Genomic DNA, 16971 nt, shown 5'->3' with positions numbered 1-16971 from the left:
CATTTGCTTCTCTGTGAAGCCTCTTTACCTTTTAAGCACTTTGCCAATGAACATTTTAAAACAGAAAATCAGTAAAGCTGCTTGTGTTAATAAAGTAGCTGTGAGAACTAAATTTCAAGGCAATATATAGTGTTTTACAGGTTCAGGAAAACACGCCATCCTGCGTCCTCTGTCCGTAGTGGAAATGCTACCAGCTATCCTTCGCCCCCCACCCCACTTTTTTTGGTCAAAGTGGTATTCAGTAAATTTAAATGAATGGAGGTGACGTAATCCATAGATCAACCAGAATATAGGCTGAAAATAACGCTTGGCGATCCAGTATCTTCTTCATAAATCACAGAAAGTGCCTTTTCCAAGCACACTCTGTAAACTGCAGGCACTTTAACAGAGCATTGATTATGCTCTACTTCCCAACACGAAGGACCCCTATCGTGGCAGGCCCGTCTCTGAGCATCCAAGCTCCTCAGGGATTTTTTTTTTTCTCCTCCTCCTGCCTCATTTCACCCAGTTACCATCATACTATTTACATATGTTAAAGTTTCAAGGGAGTAAGTTAACCATGTAAAGGGATGAAGTCTAACTAGTCAAAAATACCTCATTTGGCATTTCCTGTAAACATTAACCTTTCTCCCAAGCCCGTCCTTAGCCTACCTACAAAGAAAGGCAAACTGACAAAAGTAAAAAAAAATAATGTATTGTTTCTGAAGACAGTGTATCACATGGCATTTAGTCTTTTCCCTTTAAAACTGATGCAGTCCAGTTTCATCTTCCCCACCAACCAGAACCAGGTTTACTGTGGCACATTCTCCAAGTGTGACAGAAAAACTCCTTCCTGGAAAGGAACAAGTTAAGAGTTGCAGGATACAGATGTCCTTGCTTACAAGCACTGTACTAGCCTTTTAAAAAGTGAATTCACACAAGCACGGGCATCTCTTTCAGTACACCTTTGTTTTGTTACTCATAGGCCTCAATGTTGTCCTCACTCAGCATATAAGCCTCAGTCTTAGCTCTGTTCTACAGCCACTCCTTCTAGTGGAACTAAAGTGGTACTAAACAGTGTCCCAAGAATACATGTAAGAGTAACTCATTTTATTCATTTCAAGGCTTCTTTACGAACTGTCGTTTTACAACTATATATGAAGTGACAAGTTTACACAAGATGACTTTCAAGTTGTTTTTTTACTTTTGGGTGGTTTCCTTATCTTGTTGGGGTTTGGAATCAGTTTCTTTATTCTCAGGGGTTGTAACACGACAGCCTCCTGATGGTCGGCGAGCTTTCTCTTGTGTTTAGAGAGATCTTCAAAGGATGTTTCCAAAATCTCTTTGTCTTGGCTTTCCAAGGATTCAGTCTCTGGGTTCTCCTTGGGGTCTTCAAGTCTGTCTGGAAGCCAAGGAACTCTCAGGCTGGGGACTCTGGGAATGATGGCCTTCACCTCCTCAACAAAGGCAGCGGTGTTTTTTCTGAACCCCAGGGCCAGGACGCACTTGAGGCCAATGACGGGAGCGATCCTCTCACTGAGCCGGGGGACCTGGCAGGCGGGGACAGTCCTGCTCACACTCAGCTGGACCAGGTGTGCGGTGATGATGGCAGGCTTGGCAGACTTGCACACCAAGGCTAAGAGCAGCTCGTTCCTTTCCAGAGCCCTGGTGACCTCATTGACTCCAATTGCCAGCTGCTTCCTGATGTGGGCAGGGGTCCACCCTGAGGCCTGTTGGTTATCTTCCAGCTTTTTCTCCTTCGAGTCCTCACCAGTGTCCATGTCCATGCTCCATGTGTCTCCGCTCTGTTTTTGCAAAGGGGACTGCTTTTTCTTTCTCCTCTTGTCCTCAATCTTCTGAAGCCCAAGAGATTTAAATCTGTCTTCGAGCGTCTGTAGTATGAAGTGCATATCCTCTCTCTCCAGGGCACCCCAGCAGGTGACGTATGGGTTGTTGAGTGACGTCTTCACAGGTAAAGGTCTCGTCTTCCGCACAGAGCCCCTCCCTGACGCTTGGGGGGCTGCGGCCATCCTGAAGATCCTTCAGAGGCAAAATGACAAAGGAAGATTTGTGTTAACTAGGAACACACGTCTTAAGAATATCTTGGTTGTACTCTTTCTGATTCTTGAAAAGCTATCATAAGCCTGCTTATATAGGACATACATCTACTTTGGTCATTTATTTTCTCCATTTTTTCCCCTAGGCCTTAAGTCTTCATTCACATACAGGCAATTTCTCAATGTTTTGTGTTACTGCAGTCACAGTGAAATTCTATTTGTTTATTTCACTTATTAAAAGTGTTCCAGGTTTCTACTTGTTCAGAATTATCTTCTTAAGGATCCACAGTATTAATCTGATAAGATTTTTTACCATTTTCTAAATTGCTCTCTAGTTAGGCTTCCATTCATCCATTCAGCAAATATTCACCGAGCACCTCCAACTTGGGGTTGTAGACACTGGGGTTCAGCCTTGAACAAGTGCCCACATCCACCTCCATGAATCTCTGCTTCCACCAGCCCGCAGCACACAGTCTGTGAGCACCCTGGACGCCTCTGCCATTCGGATTTAATCAGGTGTGATTTTTTTTTAAGAATTGGAACAGTAATGTACACACTTGACTAAAAACTCAAATGATACTTTCATTTTGTGCCCTTCTGTAAGTCTCCCTCCCTCCCTGGACCCCTAAGTTTCTTACACATCCCTCCTAAAACACTAGTATACAGATTCCCCCTTCCCTCAGTCATTCTGAGCTGGCTGTTCCTCCAGCTGACAGTGTGATGAAAGGTGATGGATGTGTGATGAAAACTAGGGGAATTTTGTAATGAAACTGAAAGATACTACCCCATTAAGGCAAAATAGTAAGAAGAATCCTTACTGGGGAAATGTTATAAACCACTGTTCTGGAGAGCACATCCTGTTTATCCTGCCCAGAGGCAAATGTATATTCCTCTTTCTTCCCTCAATTTTCTCCTGCATTTTCTTCCTGGGCTCCGTAGGGAGCTATAGGGACGCATGTTGCAAAACTGAAGGAAGTTAAACAAAACGGCTCTGGAGAAGACTGGAGTTTGGAACTATCCCTCATTTCAGGTAACCAGATTTTCTCCTTCCAGATCATTCTTCCCACCAATGCCTGCCCTCCCCAAAGTGCTTCAGGCAGGATTAATGAAATCTCCTCAATTAACTCCCACCTACGAGCCTGGCTGCTGATATTGAAGAGCAGGTGTCCCCGTGGAGGGGGTCAGAATGCAGGAGGCACTTTCCCCATGAAGTATCTGATCCTCCCACGATTCCTGTGTAACTGCCCGACATGTGGATGAGGAAACAGATTCAGGTTAAATACCTTGCCCAAGTCACAACTGGTTTCCCAAATCCAAATCTGATGCTGTTTCACTCCTGGCTGCACCTCAGAAATAACCTGTGACTTTTTTAAATGTGTAGGTGCTTGGTCTTAACCCCAGATCTACTAACTTGGAATCCCTGAGAACATGGCAGGGCACCTGTTCTTGTAAAAGGTGTCCAGGTGAATCTGATACAGCACCGGGGCTGGGAACCGCCAGTGTAGGACAGAGGGCCTTTCCGTACTGGGTGGGCCTGAGAAACAGTCTAACCGCTACTGGCCTCCGATGTTCCTCCTACATCAGCTTTGCACAGAAAACCAAATTCAGCTCCTTGGGGTGAGAGCTCAGACCTTGTCAGTGCTGCCCACTGCTAGCAATCTGGTATCTGCCTAAGCTGCTTCCTTCACCCAGCCCTGCCCTGCAGCCCTCCCCATTCCTGTCATTCCACACGCCCCTCCAGCTCAGGCATTAGGAGGCAGCTTATCCAGTTCCAGTGAAGTGAATGGCAGAGGCTGGCACCAGGCTGAAGGTGGTCAGGAAGTGACCAACGATCAGGGTGCTCTAACAGAGCTCTCCCCAAACTACAAACTCCAGTTAATGTGCCTCAGCATTCAAAGAACATGGAATAAATACTTACAGTGAAGTGCTCTGGGCCTCAGCTCCTCCTGTCTTCAGAATCCAGTAAGGGCGACAAGAGCCAAAGGCTTCAGATAAGCAGACTCTCACGGGATATAATCCAAAGTCAAAGTAGAATAAGTAACAGCTTTGGAGGAAGAGAAAATTAGCAAAGCCTTGCTGAGGTGCCCTTGGAGGCCTCTACTGCCCACAAGGTCAAGTGTAAACTCATCAAGGTGGTATCCCAGGCCCTCCGCACTCTGTCCCCCATCTCCCCATAAGCCTTTCTTTCTCCCCACGCCCCACTACTGGACCAGACCGTCAAATGAGGGCCCCAGTTCCTCTCCTCCACGGCTTTACACACATGTATACATGGTTTCCTCTGCCTGGAAAACTCGCGCCCTCAGCCCCATCACCACCTATCTTACTTGAACGAGTATTGATAGATTATCCATGACACACCAAGCCAGAAAGATTACAAATTAAAGCAAAAACAGTCACTGGACTCACTGGGCCTAGAAACTAGGAGGAAGACTTACAGTAGGTAATAATGTTAAGATGTGATGCACATTATGGTCAGGGATCTACAGGATCCTAAGCAGGAGGGGGTCAGGAGGGCTTCCTGGAGGAAGTGACCTTTTAACCTACATCTGAAAAATACCTATCAAAGGGAGTGCCTATTAGGAAGAGCATCCCAGGGAACAGCATTAAAGGAAATAATGTAGTGTCACCAGGGCAGAGATTCTAGAGAGAGTGGTGAGATATTGAGGAAGGCAGGAAAGGTCCATATAGTGGAGACTCTTGCAAGTCTTACAGTGGAAAGCGACTGAAACGTTCAAAGAAAGGGAGTGGTATGGTTAGAAAGGCATTACAGAAAGATCTTTGTGGACTCGGGCCAGGAGGGGGTCCTTTGCCAAGAGTAGATCCAGCAAAGAGGCTCCGGAGTCGTCCTGGTAAGAAACGATGGTGGCCTGCACGAGAATCGCTGCAAAGGGGATGTTGAAATAGTTAAAAGACACAAGCTGCTCGACTTAGTGATCGACTGGTGGTAAAGCAAAGGAAGGACTTAGAGAGGACTCCGGGGTTCTGGATCCGGTAGCCGAGGGGATGACAGCCCATCTCCCGTGGCTGCATTTCTGACCCAGAGTTAAACCCTCCCTACTGTCTGCCACCTCTCTAGCTAGTGTCTACCTACATTACTATTTAGCACAGTCAACTGCAGTTATTTTCTTGTCCACCTCCATTTCTAGACTGCGGAGTACAGAAAGGCCAGGGTGGGGCTTTATCTGAATATTTCTCGTATCCAAGATACGCTCAATTCAGGCAGACAGCGGAGCGTGAGCCAAGGCTGGGACGCAGGAAAATAACACAGATCCGGATGGAGCGGCCCCAGGCAGCGGGATCACAGGCGCGCACCCAGCCGAGATCCAGGCCCGATCCTTCCAGGGGTACCGCTCCGAAAAACAGACCCCGGCACGAACCCCCCCACTCACAATTGCCGCTGCACAGGCTCCACGTGGGCCGCGCGGAGCGTGCGCAGAGCCCGCGCCTTCTCCAGCCCCGCCTTCAGATGGGGGACGAGGCGGAAAGGCTCAGAGAGCTTCTCGTTTCCTCCTTCTGCGTTGGTTCACTCCCAAAAGCGAGAGTCGGACCAGGGCGTCGGGACAGAGCGAGGCCCGATCTCTAAAAACCCTAAGTTTAGAAGCGGGGATGGGGAGGGTTGGGGGGAGGAGTGAGAGGGGTGAGGAAAGTGAGGGGATGAGCGGGCGGCACAGGAAGGCTCCGGACAAGACCCTCCACCGGCAGTGCGCAGGCGCAACATCTGTCTCGCGAGACCTCTCGTTGCTGGATAACCGGCTTTCTGTTATCTGGGGCGGGGTCTGGGGACCAGTCTGCCTCTGTTAGCCGCCTGGAGGCTGGTTGTCTCGCCTCACGCCGCTCCCTCTTAACTCAGTTTCTACCTTTTAGCGCCTGCAAGAATCCAAGCCCCTCTCGCTGTTGTTTTTGACTTGCCTGACGGACGCAAAACCCCGACCCAGTGCCCCCATCACCGAATCCCTGCCGAATCTCCGGCACCGATGGAAATCAAGATGAGTGGGGGATAGGAGAGTGGATTGAGGGAACACTGTAGGCGACCGTGAGCCCCTAGAAAGAGGAATGTAAAGGCTTCCTTGAGTCCTGCTCCAGCAGTTCCGAAAACTCCCCCAAACGTCCACTGTGGCTACTCCAGCCAATGGAGACTTTAATGGGTTACGGAGTCGCTGGGAAGTCGTAGGCAATTGTGAAACGGCTGAAGAACATTTTCAAGGTGAGGGATCTGAATCTGTTGATTTACCCTTGGTGAGAACTTGAAAGACCAAGACCGTAGGTTGTTTCTGACTCAGTGAGCCTTCTCCCTCCCCAGCCCCTTTCTTTTTCTTTTCCAGTCTAACTTAGCACTTTTTTTACTTCTGAACATCTTCATCCTTTTCTCAATCTCTTCACTGCTCGTTTTGTTTCCCATTCATTGATCTAGTTTCTATATTTTCAATTTTCATCACCTACATAGTACCTGACTGGCCATAGAAAGAAACAAAACACTATTATGTGTGGGCAAAGAGTGTTACAGGTTACACAGGGTAAAGTACAATGTGATTTTTTTTTAAATCACAATTAGAAAAATTAAAAAGGACAAATTTACAACAACTTTGAGTGTAAAAACAGGCTTTTGTTTCATAAAAAGAATAGTGACAAACCATCATCATGATAAACTGCAAACATGGCAGTTCTAGAGTAGTCTCAGATCATGAAGAATTTTGAGGGCAGCGAGCCCTCAATGTCCAACAAAATTCCTCTGTTCTTGAAATGTCACTTACCCTCTCAATTCAGCTTTGCCCTGTTTTCTATCATGCCTGCTGCCTTACTCTTTAGTAACAAGATGGGCATTTTGGGCATTGGAAGGCAAGAAGATCGTGTCTTGTGGTTTTTTTGATAAAGTACTCAAACTCTTTGGTGGGGTCTAGCCTTTATTACTAACACTGATAAAGGCTGTAACCCTATGCCCTAAGGCAAATCAAGTGAAAGACAGTAGGTACAACAACAGTGCTGGCTATGTTTCATAATAGCTTAGACTTCATAAATCATCCAACCCTTGAAAAATATTAGGTACCATCTAATAAACTCTTGAAAGAGCTTCAGCACCCACCCCTCAAATAATGTTTTAAAAGTTAAGGCTAATTACTCTCAAATGGACACAGTTTTGAATGTAACTTAACTTTGGCCTTTGATTTGGTAAATTGCTGACTATGGCTATCTTTGTTAGATTTATACTGAGTTAGATTACCTGGGCCCAGTGATTTTTTTCTGGCTTCTTACAGGATCAATGCAAATAGTCATGTTTAATGGTGGCACAGCTGAGATTAAATAAAATGTTAAGTATAAGAGTCATTGCAAAGTCATAATTTTTTTCAAAGTAATGAAAATATAGTACTTCATCTATTGTAAAATTGCAGGCTAATGACTTAGTCCTACAGAGTGCCTCTCAAACCTTCTTCAGTGAACCCACACTGACTTAAGAACTAATAAAGTATCATTTCAAAGTTTAAATAATGATAAGCATAAATCACATTTTATGTGGTGCCACCAAATACATCTTTAAAGTTCTCAGTAAAAACTTTTGGATTAAAAAGATGAGAAGTTATTCAAAGTGGAAGGTAATTATTTATCATTTTAAAAGAATGAAATATTTGTGAATCTTATTTTTAAAAAATAATCCAATAAATATTTTAATATCAAAAAAATATAAAGTAGACTCAAATCTCACTTTTAAGCTGTAAGACAAATAGAAACATATGTGATTGAAATGCTAGAGCAGCGGGAAAGAAATATGTGTAAGTTTTTGTTCCCCTAAGGTTTCAGATTTATAGCTTGATCGTGATCTCCGTTTATATTTGCCCTGTGAAGATTCACAGCCACAGTATTCATGCCTCTGGAGCAAGACCAGCTAAGGTTGAAATCCTAACTTCATCACTATCAAGTCACATGACCCTAAAGCAAACTAATTAACCCTGTCTATGAAGTGATAAAAATAGGAACGTGTTCTGAGGATTAGAAGAAATAATCTACTTAAAATGCTTGGCATGTACAAAGTGCTTAATAAATATAACTGATGAATCCAGTGACGATCTGAATTAAGAACTAGGTTACTAAAAATTAACTGTGGCCCCTATGATTTTAGTGCTTCTGTTCTAAGACTAGCAATATGAGTTTTACTAAAATGAATAATGTCTTCCCATTTGTACCACACAAACATTGCAACAAAAAAGGAAAAAGAAGAAAATTCTATGTCCCAGTTACTTCTAAACACATTTTCTTTCAGTGTTCCCTTTTAACTTGTTTCATATTTAAATGTGTATTTACATTGTTAAAATAATAATAGGGATTAAATTTTGTTTTCTGATTTTCTTTCCATGTAGACATTTTTCTTCCATGTTTCTCAGAGACTTCAAGTTATCACTTTAACTCTTACGTATTTGGTATCCTATACTGAATGATCAGTTTACTTTTTAATGATAACTGTTAACAGTTATTTTACCCTACAAATCTTCAATTTAATCTTTGAATAATAAAGCATTCTTTTCATATTCACTCTAGAATTGGACTATGGTTAGACTTATATGCTTGCCAGGATGAGAAGTAGAACCAGTAGGAGATATATCAACAAACCCTACTCTCAACAGAAACTAGGACAATGGAGTGGAGATACTTTTACAGGTGTCTCCCATCAGATATGGAGGCCTTGCCCCAGGAGGAATCACCAGGCTTTAGGCCAAGACCCAGGTCAGACTGCAGTCAAGCCTGGCCCACGTGGTCATGGGGAGACATGAGAGGTTGTCAGAGGGCCGAGGCAGAGCAGTCCTTCTATTAAAAAAGAGAAATTTGGAAGACCTTAAATCAGATGGCCACAAAGTTAGTCTGGGATTTTTTTTAATAAATTTTATTTTTTTAGAGCTTTTATTTCTAAAGGAAGGGTCCTAGAATGATAAGATGCTAGATTTTAGATTTTCCCTAGGTCCTAAAGAACCAGCATCAACTGTGGAAATGATAGAAAATGGGCTTCAAGAATCTGTTCAAAATAAGCCATAGACATACATAAACAGGCCCTATACTTCTAGAATTATTTAAAGTATAGATATTTATGTGAATTAAATGATCACAGGATTCTTTTTGAAACAGTATGAGAGCAAGTGATCAAGAAGCACTTTTAAGATAGAAATGAGCACCTGTGTCTCTGTATATGTATTAGGTACAAAAAATATAAATAACATTTCACTTTGTTCAATAGTATTTCTTGAGCCTCTTTTATGTGTTCGGCAATGTTCTAGCTGCTGCTATGTAGGATTGAAGAAACCATTGCTCTTTCTTTTCTACCTCCCTTCCTTTTTTCAATAGAAAGCAGTATTTATTGAATTCTAATTGTTGAGGATAAAGCAGTGAACCAAAATTCTGATGGAGGAGACAGACAATATACATATATGTATACATACACATATATATGTGTCAGATGATTACATGCTATGAAAAGAAAGAAAGCAGAGAAAGAAGGAAGAGGGTACTAGTATGGGGTGATAAAAGGCCTCACTGAGTAGTGACATTTGAGCAAAGACCTGAGGAGGAGAAGGACCAAGGTGTGCAGAAACCCAGGGAACAGTGTTCAGAGGTGAGGACCCTCAGGCAGGATGGTGCTTGAGCTGTTAGAACAGCAAGGAGGCCCCATGCAGGGGGAACCCTTTGAGAGAAGATGAGGAGAGGAGAGAGAAAGTGGCTACAGGCTGTAGATCAGACTAGAGATACTTCTTGTCCTGAAGGCTTCCTGGAGGAGGTACCCTCTAGGCTGAATCTTAAAAGAGGAATTGGTCAGTTAAGAAGGTAGGGGAAGGGCACCCCAGACAGTGGAGCAGCAGCAGCTCTTCAGACACCTGGAGAAAAGGGGATGTATAGTAGTTCAGTGTACCTGGGAGAGGGTGTGTGTGCTTGTGGGGAAGGAGAGCAGTGAGATCATGGACCACCACATATATTAATCAGTGGCTCTACTGAGGCAAGCCAAGTTATCATTTCAGACAATAGATCTCCAGCCTGGCTGCATCACTCCTGAGGATGGTTACTTCTTACTCCACAACCTTTAAATTGGAAATCGCTGGTGGTGGGAATTAGGCATCTGGTTTGTGTTTGTATTTTTCCTCCCAGATGATTGAACTCGCAGCCAGAGTTCAGAAGTGCTCATCTCGACAGTAATATCCACAGCGACCTAAAGCTTCAGTGTGATTCCTATCAAAATCCCAATGGGTATTATTTGCTGAGATAGAAAAACCCATCCTAAAATTCACATGGGATCTCAAGGGACCCTGAAGAATCAAGTCAATCTGAAAATTAAGAGCAAAATTGGAATGTTCACACTTCCCAATTTTAAAAACTTACTAAACTATAAATCAATATAAACCAAACCAATGTGGTATTTCCATAAAGACAGACACATAAACCAGTGGAATACAGAAACCAGAAATAAACCCTCATATATGTGGTGAATTATTTTTTGACAAGAGAGCCAAGGCCATTCAAAGGGGAATGGACTGTCTTTTCAACAAAAGATGCTGGAAAAACTGGATATCCAGTGCCGAAGAATGAAGTTGAATCCTTACTTACACTTTATACAAAAATTAACTCAGAATGGATCAAATACCTGAACTTAGGAGCGAACATTATAAAACTCTTAAAGCATAGGAGTAAATCTTCATTTCAAAATGCATTTGGCAGTCATAAGTTGGATATGATACCAAAAGCACAGGCAACAAAAGAAAAAGTAAATTGGGTTTTCATCAAAATTAAAATTTCGTTCATTAAACAACACTATCAAAGAGACTGAAAAGACAACCCACAGAATGGGAGAAAATATTTACAAATCATATATCTGAATAAGGGATTAATATTCAGAGCACATAAAGAAACAGAATATATAAGAGAAAACTCGACAACAAAAAAACCAATTCAAAAATAGGCAAAGGACTTGAATAGATGTTTCTCCAAAGAAGAAAAACACATGTCTAGTAAGTACTTGAAAAGATACTCAGCATCCTTTGTCAATAGGGACAAGCAAATCAAAACCATAATGAGATACCACTTCACAAGGATGGCTATTATTAAAATAACAGAAAATAAGTTTTGGTGAAGATATTGAGAAGTCAGAACCCTTTTACACTGATGGTTGGAATAAAAATGGTGCAGCTGCCATGGAATAGAGTTTCTTCTAAAAGTTAAACATAGAATTACACTATGACCCAGCAATTCCACTCCTGGGTACATACCCAAAAGAACTGAAAGCAGAGGCTCAACAGATACTTGTAAACCAGTGTTCATAGCAGCATTATCCACAATAGCCAAAAGATGGAAACAATTCAAACATCCATCAATGGATGAATATATAAAATGTGATATATACATATAAGGGAATACTACTCAGCCCTAAAAAGAAATGAAGTAGATCATCACATCCTACCCAGTGATACCGGATGGCAGGAAGTTTTCCCTCATGCATTTTTTCTATCAGCAAGAAAAATCCTTCTAAGAAGCCCTAACAGGCTTCCTTTTGTGGCTTATTGGACACAATTGCTAACATGCCCACACCTACACCAGTCACTGGCAGAGATGAATGAATCAAACAAGACTGGCTTAGACCAGTTGTGAGCCTTCTCCTGGAGATGGTCCCTGAGCATCTGATGGCTCCATAACTAAACAGAAGTAGGACTGTTGACAAAAATGAAGGGGGAAATGGCTGCTAGGTGGGAAACCATTGGTATCCCCAGTAGGGAGACCTTTGGTTTAAGGGTGTTCAGTTGCAGAGTATGTTAATTGGATATTAACATGTAAAACACATACAATATTATCACTAAATGGTGGGGAACAAAATTATGAGCCATGGGTACTTTAATTCAGCCCTGTGTCTACATATCATCATTGAAACAACACAAATGGAAAGTGGTTGGCAGTGGTGCCTTGAGAAGATAAAGTCCTGAGCTACCATTATATCTTAATAGGTTGGGTAAAAAGTGGAAGATATTTATGAACTTTCACTTTGAAAACTCTAAAATATAAATATTAAACTAAATGAAGATAAAAATGCATATGGTCAGATATATTCTTTCTCTGAAATTTGTTACAGCGATAACGTCTTGGTTAATTTTTTGCAAGGAGTTCTCTTAAAAATACCCTAACTTTAAAATGACAGGAAACATAACTTTCCATGCCTAGGTGATGTCTACTTAGTTGTTCATTTGGGGAAATTGTATTCATTGTTTGTTGCTTCAGGAAGTTATATTTATTAAAATGTTTATTGTAGGAAATGATTTATTCATCTAAAGTTGTGACATAGTCACATGCACCATAGTCGCTAATCCAGTGTTAGGACATCACTGACTTTATAACTTTACTAGTTTAAAAGTGACTGGACCCAGTTGCTTAGTTGGAAGGTATTAGGAACTCTGTTTTAATTTTCTCCCTATGGATCTGTTTGTAACAAATTCAATACTACTAACAGACTCATTTCATATACACAACACAAATATAAGTCTTTTCACTTCCACACTTGTGAATATTCATCATTGACAGATATTTAGACCAACCAGACTGTGAACAAATTGAACCAATCACACAAAACCATGTATCAGAAATAGCCATATTTTAGTAGTTAATGTAACATTTAAAACCACTTACATTTATGGGGGAAAAGCTACTATTTCTGATTAGTGACTAGTAAAATAGATTAAACTCATCACAGAAAATGTAACAAGCAGGAAAAATAAATGGGTGGAAAATTTTCATCTATGTTTAAAAGAAAATCTTTGAAAATGCAGTTTGCTTCATATATAAATTTTATTTTCCTGTGTAGCCAGTATGAGCTCTTCAAAGCCAAAAATCATTATAGCTTTTCAAACTAGAAATGAAAAAGCCACAGATTTTAATTTTAAAAAGTTAAATGTTGAGAGCCATAACCCATTAAGCAAAAAGCATTTTGGAGTCCTCAATAATTTGCTTGAAAGAAACAAGTGGTCTAGAATCCCCAAAGTGAGAAAACCACGGTAGATAATGACCAGCTTTGATGGCCTGATTTCTTGTTATGGCCTTGCAAGAAGCCACTCTTAGGAAGAGTCAAGCTTCTAACTTCCTGGCTTTTCAGTTCTTGTAGCTCAAGAAGCTGGTTTTCAGTGACCTGGAGAACTCTGACCAATGTTTCTCATTGACATTGCAGGATTTTTCTCTATTTTGTCTATTACTAATTTTTACTTTTTTCCCCATTTTTTTCTTTGTTCTTTTTCTTTCATTTTTCTTTACTCTTCTTTTTCTTTTCTCATTTTCATCTTTTCTTTACTTTTTTCTTTTTCTCATGTCCCCCATTTTTAGATTCTTTTTGTATTTTTTCCTTTTATTTCATTTGTTAGTATTTGTATGTGTGGCACTGTGTTTTGACTCTGTTATAAAATCAGCTCATCAGGAGGAGTATGGAAGTGATTTTTTTTTTTGAGGTGATTTGGGTCAAGTTTCTGATCAGCTTTTCCCAATTTTAAGTTGACCGTAGGACACCTTGACTCCCAGGTCAGCAGTGAGTCCAACATGCTCTAGGCATCTCAGTCATCTCTGCTGAGAAGGACACCCATTTTGACAACCACTAGTTCTCAAGACCATTGCCATGGGCAACTTGACCAAGCTGAAGTTGGCTCAGTACATCCTGAGCTGGGAAAGAGGAAGTCATGAAGACCATCGACAAGACTTAGGACACTCGTCCAAATACCAGAGATGGTTCCTTAAAGTAAGAATCACGAAGGATTTGAACCATCCCAAAACAATTATTTGTAGTGATCCACTCTGCCTTGTCAGGAAGTACTCAATGGAAGCGATGTGTCTGAGTACTTAGTAGTTCACGGAAGTCCTCAAGAAAAGAGGTCCTGGCAAATTCCATCAGTGGAGTCCTGTCACAGGGTGTGCATTGTTCATCAAGTTAAAGATAGAACACCTGCTTTTGGATGTTGATATGAAAATCAAGTTTGAAGACTTTGGTTTCACCAACGATTCACCTTTGGCAATAAGCTGGATACCTTCTTTGGTACCCCCTTTGTGCCACCCTGGAACTCTTCCAGGTCCAAATAAGATGGATCTGCAGTAGATGTGCGGAATCTGCGGGTCATCTGTTTATATACTGGTCAGCAGACCCCCACACCTTTTGATGGACTCCTGCCTTTAGGGAGCTGCAGGAGTGGGTACTCAGTGAATATACCATATATCCTTTCACATGTCCAGGAAATGTGGAAAAACTGCTCCAGAAATTTCTCATTCTCAACCCCAGCAAGAGAGGCACTTTAGAGCCCATCAGGAAAGATCTGCGGATGAATACAGGTCATGAAGACAAAGTGGAGCTTATGTGGAGCCACTGTCTGTCTCTCAGGAACCCTGGCTGACAGTGGAAGGTGTCCGTGTGACACAGGGAAGAGATCCAAGGCTCACTGATGGCCAGAAGTACAACCAAATGATGGCCATCTGTTTGCTTCTGAGGTGCAAGAGAGCCAAGCTGGAGGGCCACATCTTCACCCTGAAACCCCAGGCTTCAGCTGATCCAACCAACTGCAGCGCACCGAGCATCCACGTGGAGTTTCCGCCAACATACAGCAGGGCGGCGTCAGTGAGCTGGCTGCCCCCACCGCTAATTCCCCCTCCGAGAATACTCAGAGGAGCAACTCAGAACATAAACTACCTCAGGAGGCTCCGACATCAGGATGGGAGGGCAGCAGCAAAACCAAGGAACCTGCCGGTCCCTCCACCGGCTGGAGAGTAAGAGGGCATCTCACTACCAGCAACAGCGACCAAGTCACTCTCAGCCATCAGCATAAATCAACGCTGGAATTGCCTGCTTTGGGAGGGGGCCAGCCTTGGCCATTCCTCCATGCAGAAGGGCGAACAGCCTGATGGTGCCAGGGGCGGGGCCACCACAGCGTCCGCAGCCCTCCACACCCCAGTGTCCCCGACAAGGCCACGCTGGCACCAGGGATCCAAGCGGTGCAGCTCAAGCAGGCCTCAGGGCTGTGCCCCACAGAGGGAACCCGGGACGTGTCTCCAGCCCAGCACAGACTCCCAAGTGGGTCCCTTTGGGCCCTTCGGCCTCCCGCACATCAGAAAGTAGTGGCAGAGCCACAGAAGGAACCAGTTTCCCACAGGATGTGTCCAAAGAAAACTCCATCCACCTGGGCACACTCGGAAGAATAAGCGCCACCTCGCCAGTCTTCCCTCTGATAACCAGCCAGGACCCGCAGGGGCCACTGGGGGCCTCTTCGCCATGTTCAAGTTCAAGTTCATACTGAGACATCTACGTTTCAGGTTTGCCAGGAGGAACGTGAAAGCAGAAGCCTATGGGAGCCACTCACACCTCTTGGAGTTGCAGCCGAGGCAGTGAAAAAGAAAAAATGTGGGGACGCCAGGCCTCGCTCACTGTACTGACATGGAGTCTGAAGATCATGAACTTCATGGAGCCCAAAGAGAACGTGCAGGAGATTGGCCAGGTGCTAGAAGCAAACAGCAGTCAGTGCGAGCTGAACAGGAAATCTGCTCTGTTCTGAATGTCGAGCATCCCGGCCAAGAGGAACCTTGCATCCGCAGTGGAGGATGGAGAGGCACAAACGGTCGGGGCCGTCTCTCGACGGAGTTCCTTTTCATTGGGCAGCCGCACCTCTCCAGGCTTAGAGAACACTGCTTTTCAAATCACTGCCGCTTAACCTTCAAAAGGAGGCCTGGAGCCTCCAGGGGGACAAGAGAGCCGCCGCACCCCACCTGGACGTTTGCGCCAGGACCGTCATCTGCAGCAGGGGGCCCACTCTTCCGCTCTTGTTGGGGAGGGGAGTGGGTGTTGCTGGACGGTAGTTAGGTAACGTATCAGAACCCTTAACGGATTCTTTCTGGGGACGTCCCATAGGTGACTTTTACTGAGGGCCTCAATAGCATTAGAGCCATCTCTATGCCAAAAAGAGTTTGGAGTTTATCATAAGAAAGCTGGGATGTCACTGCAAGGTGCACACAGCAGGTCGTGTAACCAGGTGCCCTTTGTATTATAGGACACTGACTCTGGCTACAGGTTGGAAAATCAATGGGATAAACAACTGAGTTTCCCATGTGCTTTTAAAGTGGGCTTTAACACCAAGGAGTTGAAAGGGAGGGAGGCAGCAAGCAAAAAAATCAGCTCAAATGTCATTGGCATTTGAGTGGGTGACCTCTGGTTTGTAATTTTTTTCCATTCTACACAATTTAGTCCAGAATACAAAAACGGGAGGATGATTTCTCAACTTGTTTTATGTGCTAGCATAATGATGATACTAAAAATCAGAAAAAGAACATTCTGACTGGGTAAAGAATCTGTGGTATATTTATACAAAGGAACAAGATCAGAGTGACCATTATTATATTATAGTTATATCATTACTATTATTATGATAGCATTTGGTATTATAGTATAGGCCCCAGCTTGTGCAGAGAGGCAGTGAAAAGAAAGAAAGGTGTGAGGACTAGAAAGGAAGAAATGAAACTGTCATTTATTCATAGATTGTATGTTTGCTATAGAAAAAACCCAAAATAACTTACTGAAAAATCATTAAAATTAAAAAGATTTATCAAGGCTGCTAGATAGAGTCAATGTACAAAAATCAATTCCCTTCCTCTATATCAGTTTCAAACAGCTAAAGAAATTTTTTAAAAGATGCCACCTGTAACATCAAAAGTTATAAAGTTATTTAGAAATAAATCTACAAAAGATGTGCAAGACTTTCAACTGGGGAAAATTAGAGCATATTCTCTAAATAATAAGACAATGAATTGAAAAAGATATGTGGAAGTCATAAATAGTTAAACTTTGGCTTAATTGTGGAAAACAGTATGGAGATTCTTCAAAAGACTAAAAATAGACTTACTGTATGATCCAGCAGTCCCACTCCTGGGCATATATCCACAGGGAACCTTAATTCAAAAAGAT

General features: G+C 42.8%; 1 protein-coding gene across 2 annotated transcripts; it reads right to left on the bottom strand.

The window, feature by feature from the left end:
- Window positions 1-678: 678 nt before the first annotated feature.
- Window positions 679-5732, bottom strand: RPP38 (ribonuclease P/MRP subunit p38). Of its 2 annotated transcripts, XM_010998248.3 has the most exons (3): window positions 5426-5732; window positions 3955-4080; window positions 679-2019 (listed from the first exon to the last, which is right to left on the bottom strand). In XM_010998248.3, the coding sequence occupies exon 3, from the start codon at window positions 2007-2009 to the stop codon at window positions 1167-1169; it is 843 nt and encodes a 280-aa protein (XP_010996550.2). In that variant the 5' UTR covers window positions 2010-2019; window positions 3955-4080; window positions 5426-5732; the 3' UTR covers window positions 679-1166. The 2 variants fall into 2 exon arrangements, with proteins under 2 accessions (XP_010996550.2, XP_064335622.1); XM_064479552.1 differs by having other exon boundaries at window positions 3955-5732.
- Window positions 5733-16971: the final 11239 nt, after the last annotated feature.

Source organism: Camelus dromedarius, chromosome 26 (assembly GCF_036321535.1).
Source record: "Camelus dromedarius isolate mCamDro1 chromosome 26, mCamDro1.pat, whole genome shotgun sequence".
Lineage (NCBI taxonomy): Eukaryota > Metazoa > Chordata > Mammalia > Artiodactyla > Camelidae > Camelus > Camelus dromedarius.
Note: the sequence above shows the minus strand (reverse complement) of the source record. Positions and strands in the feature narration are given on the sequence as shown.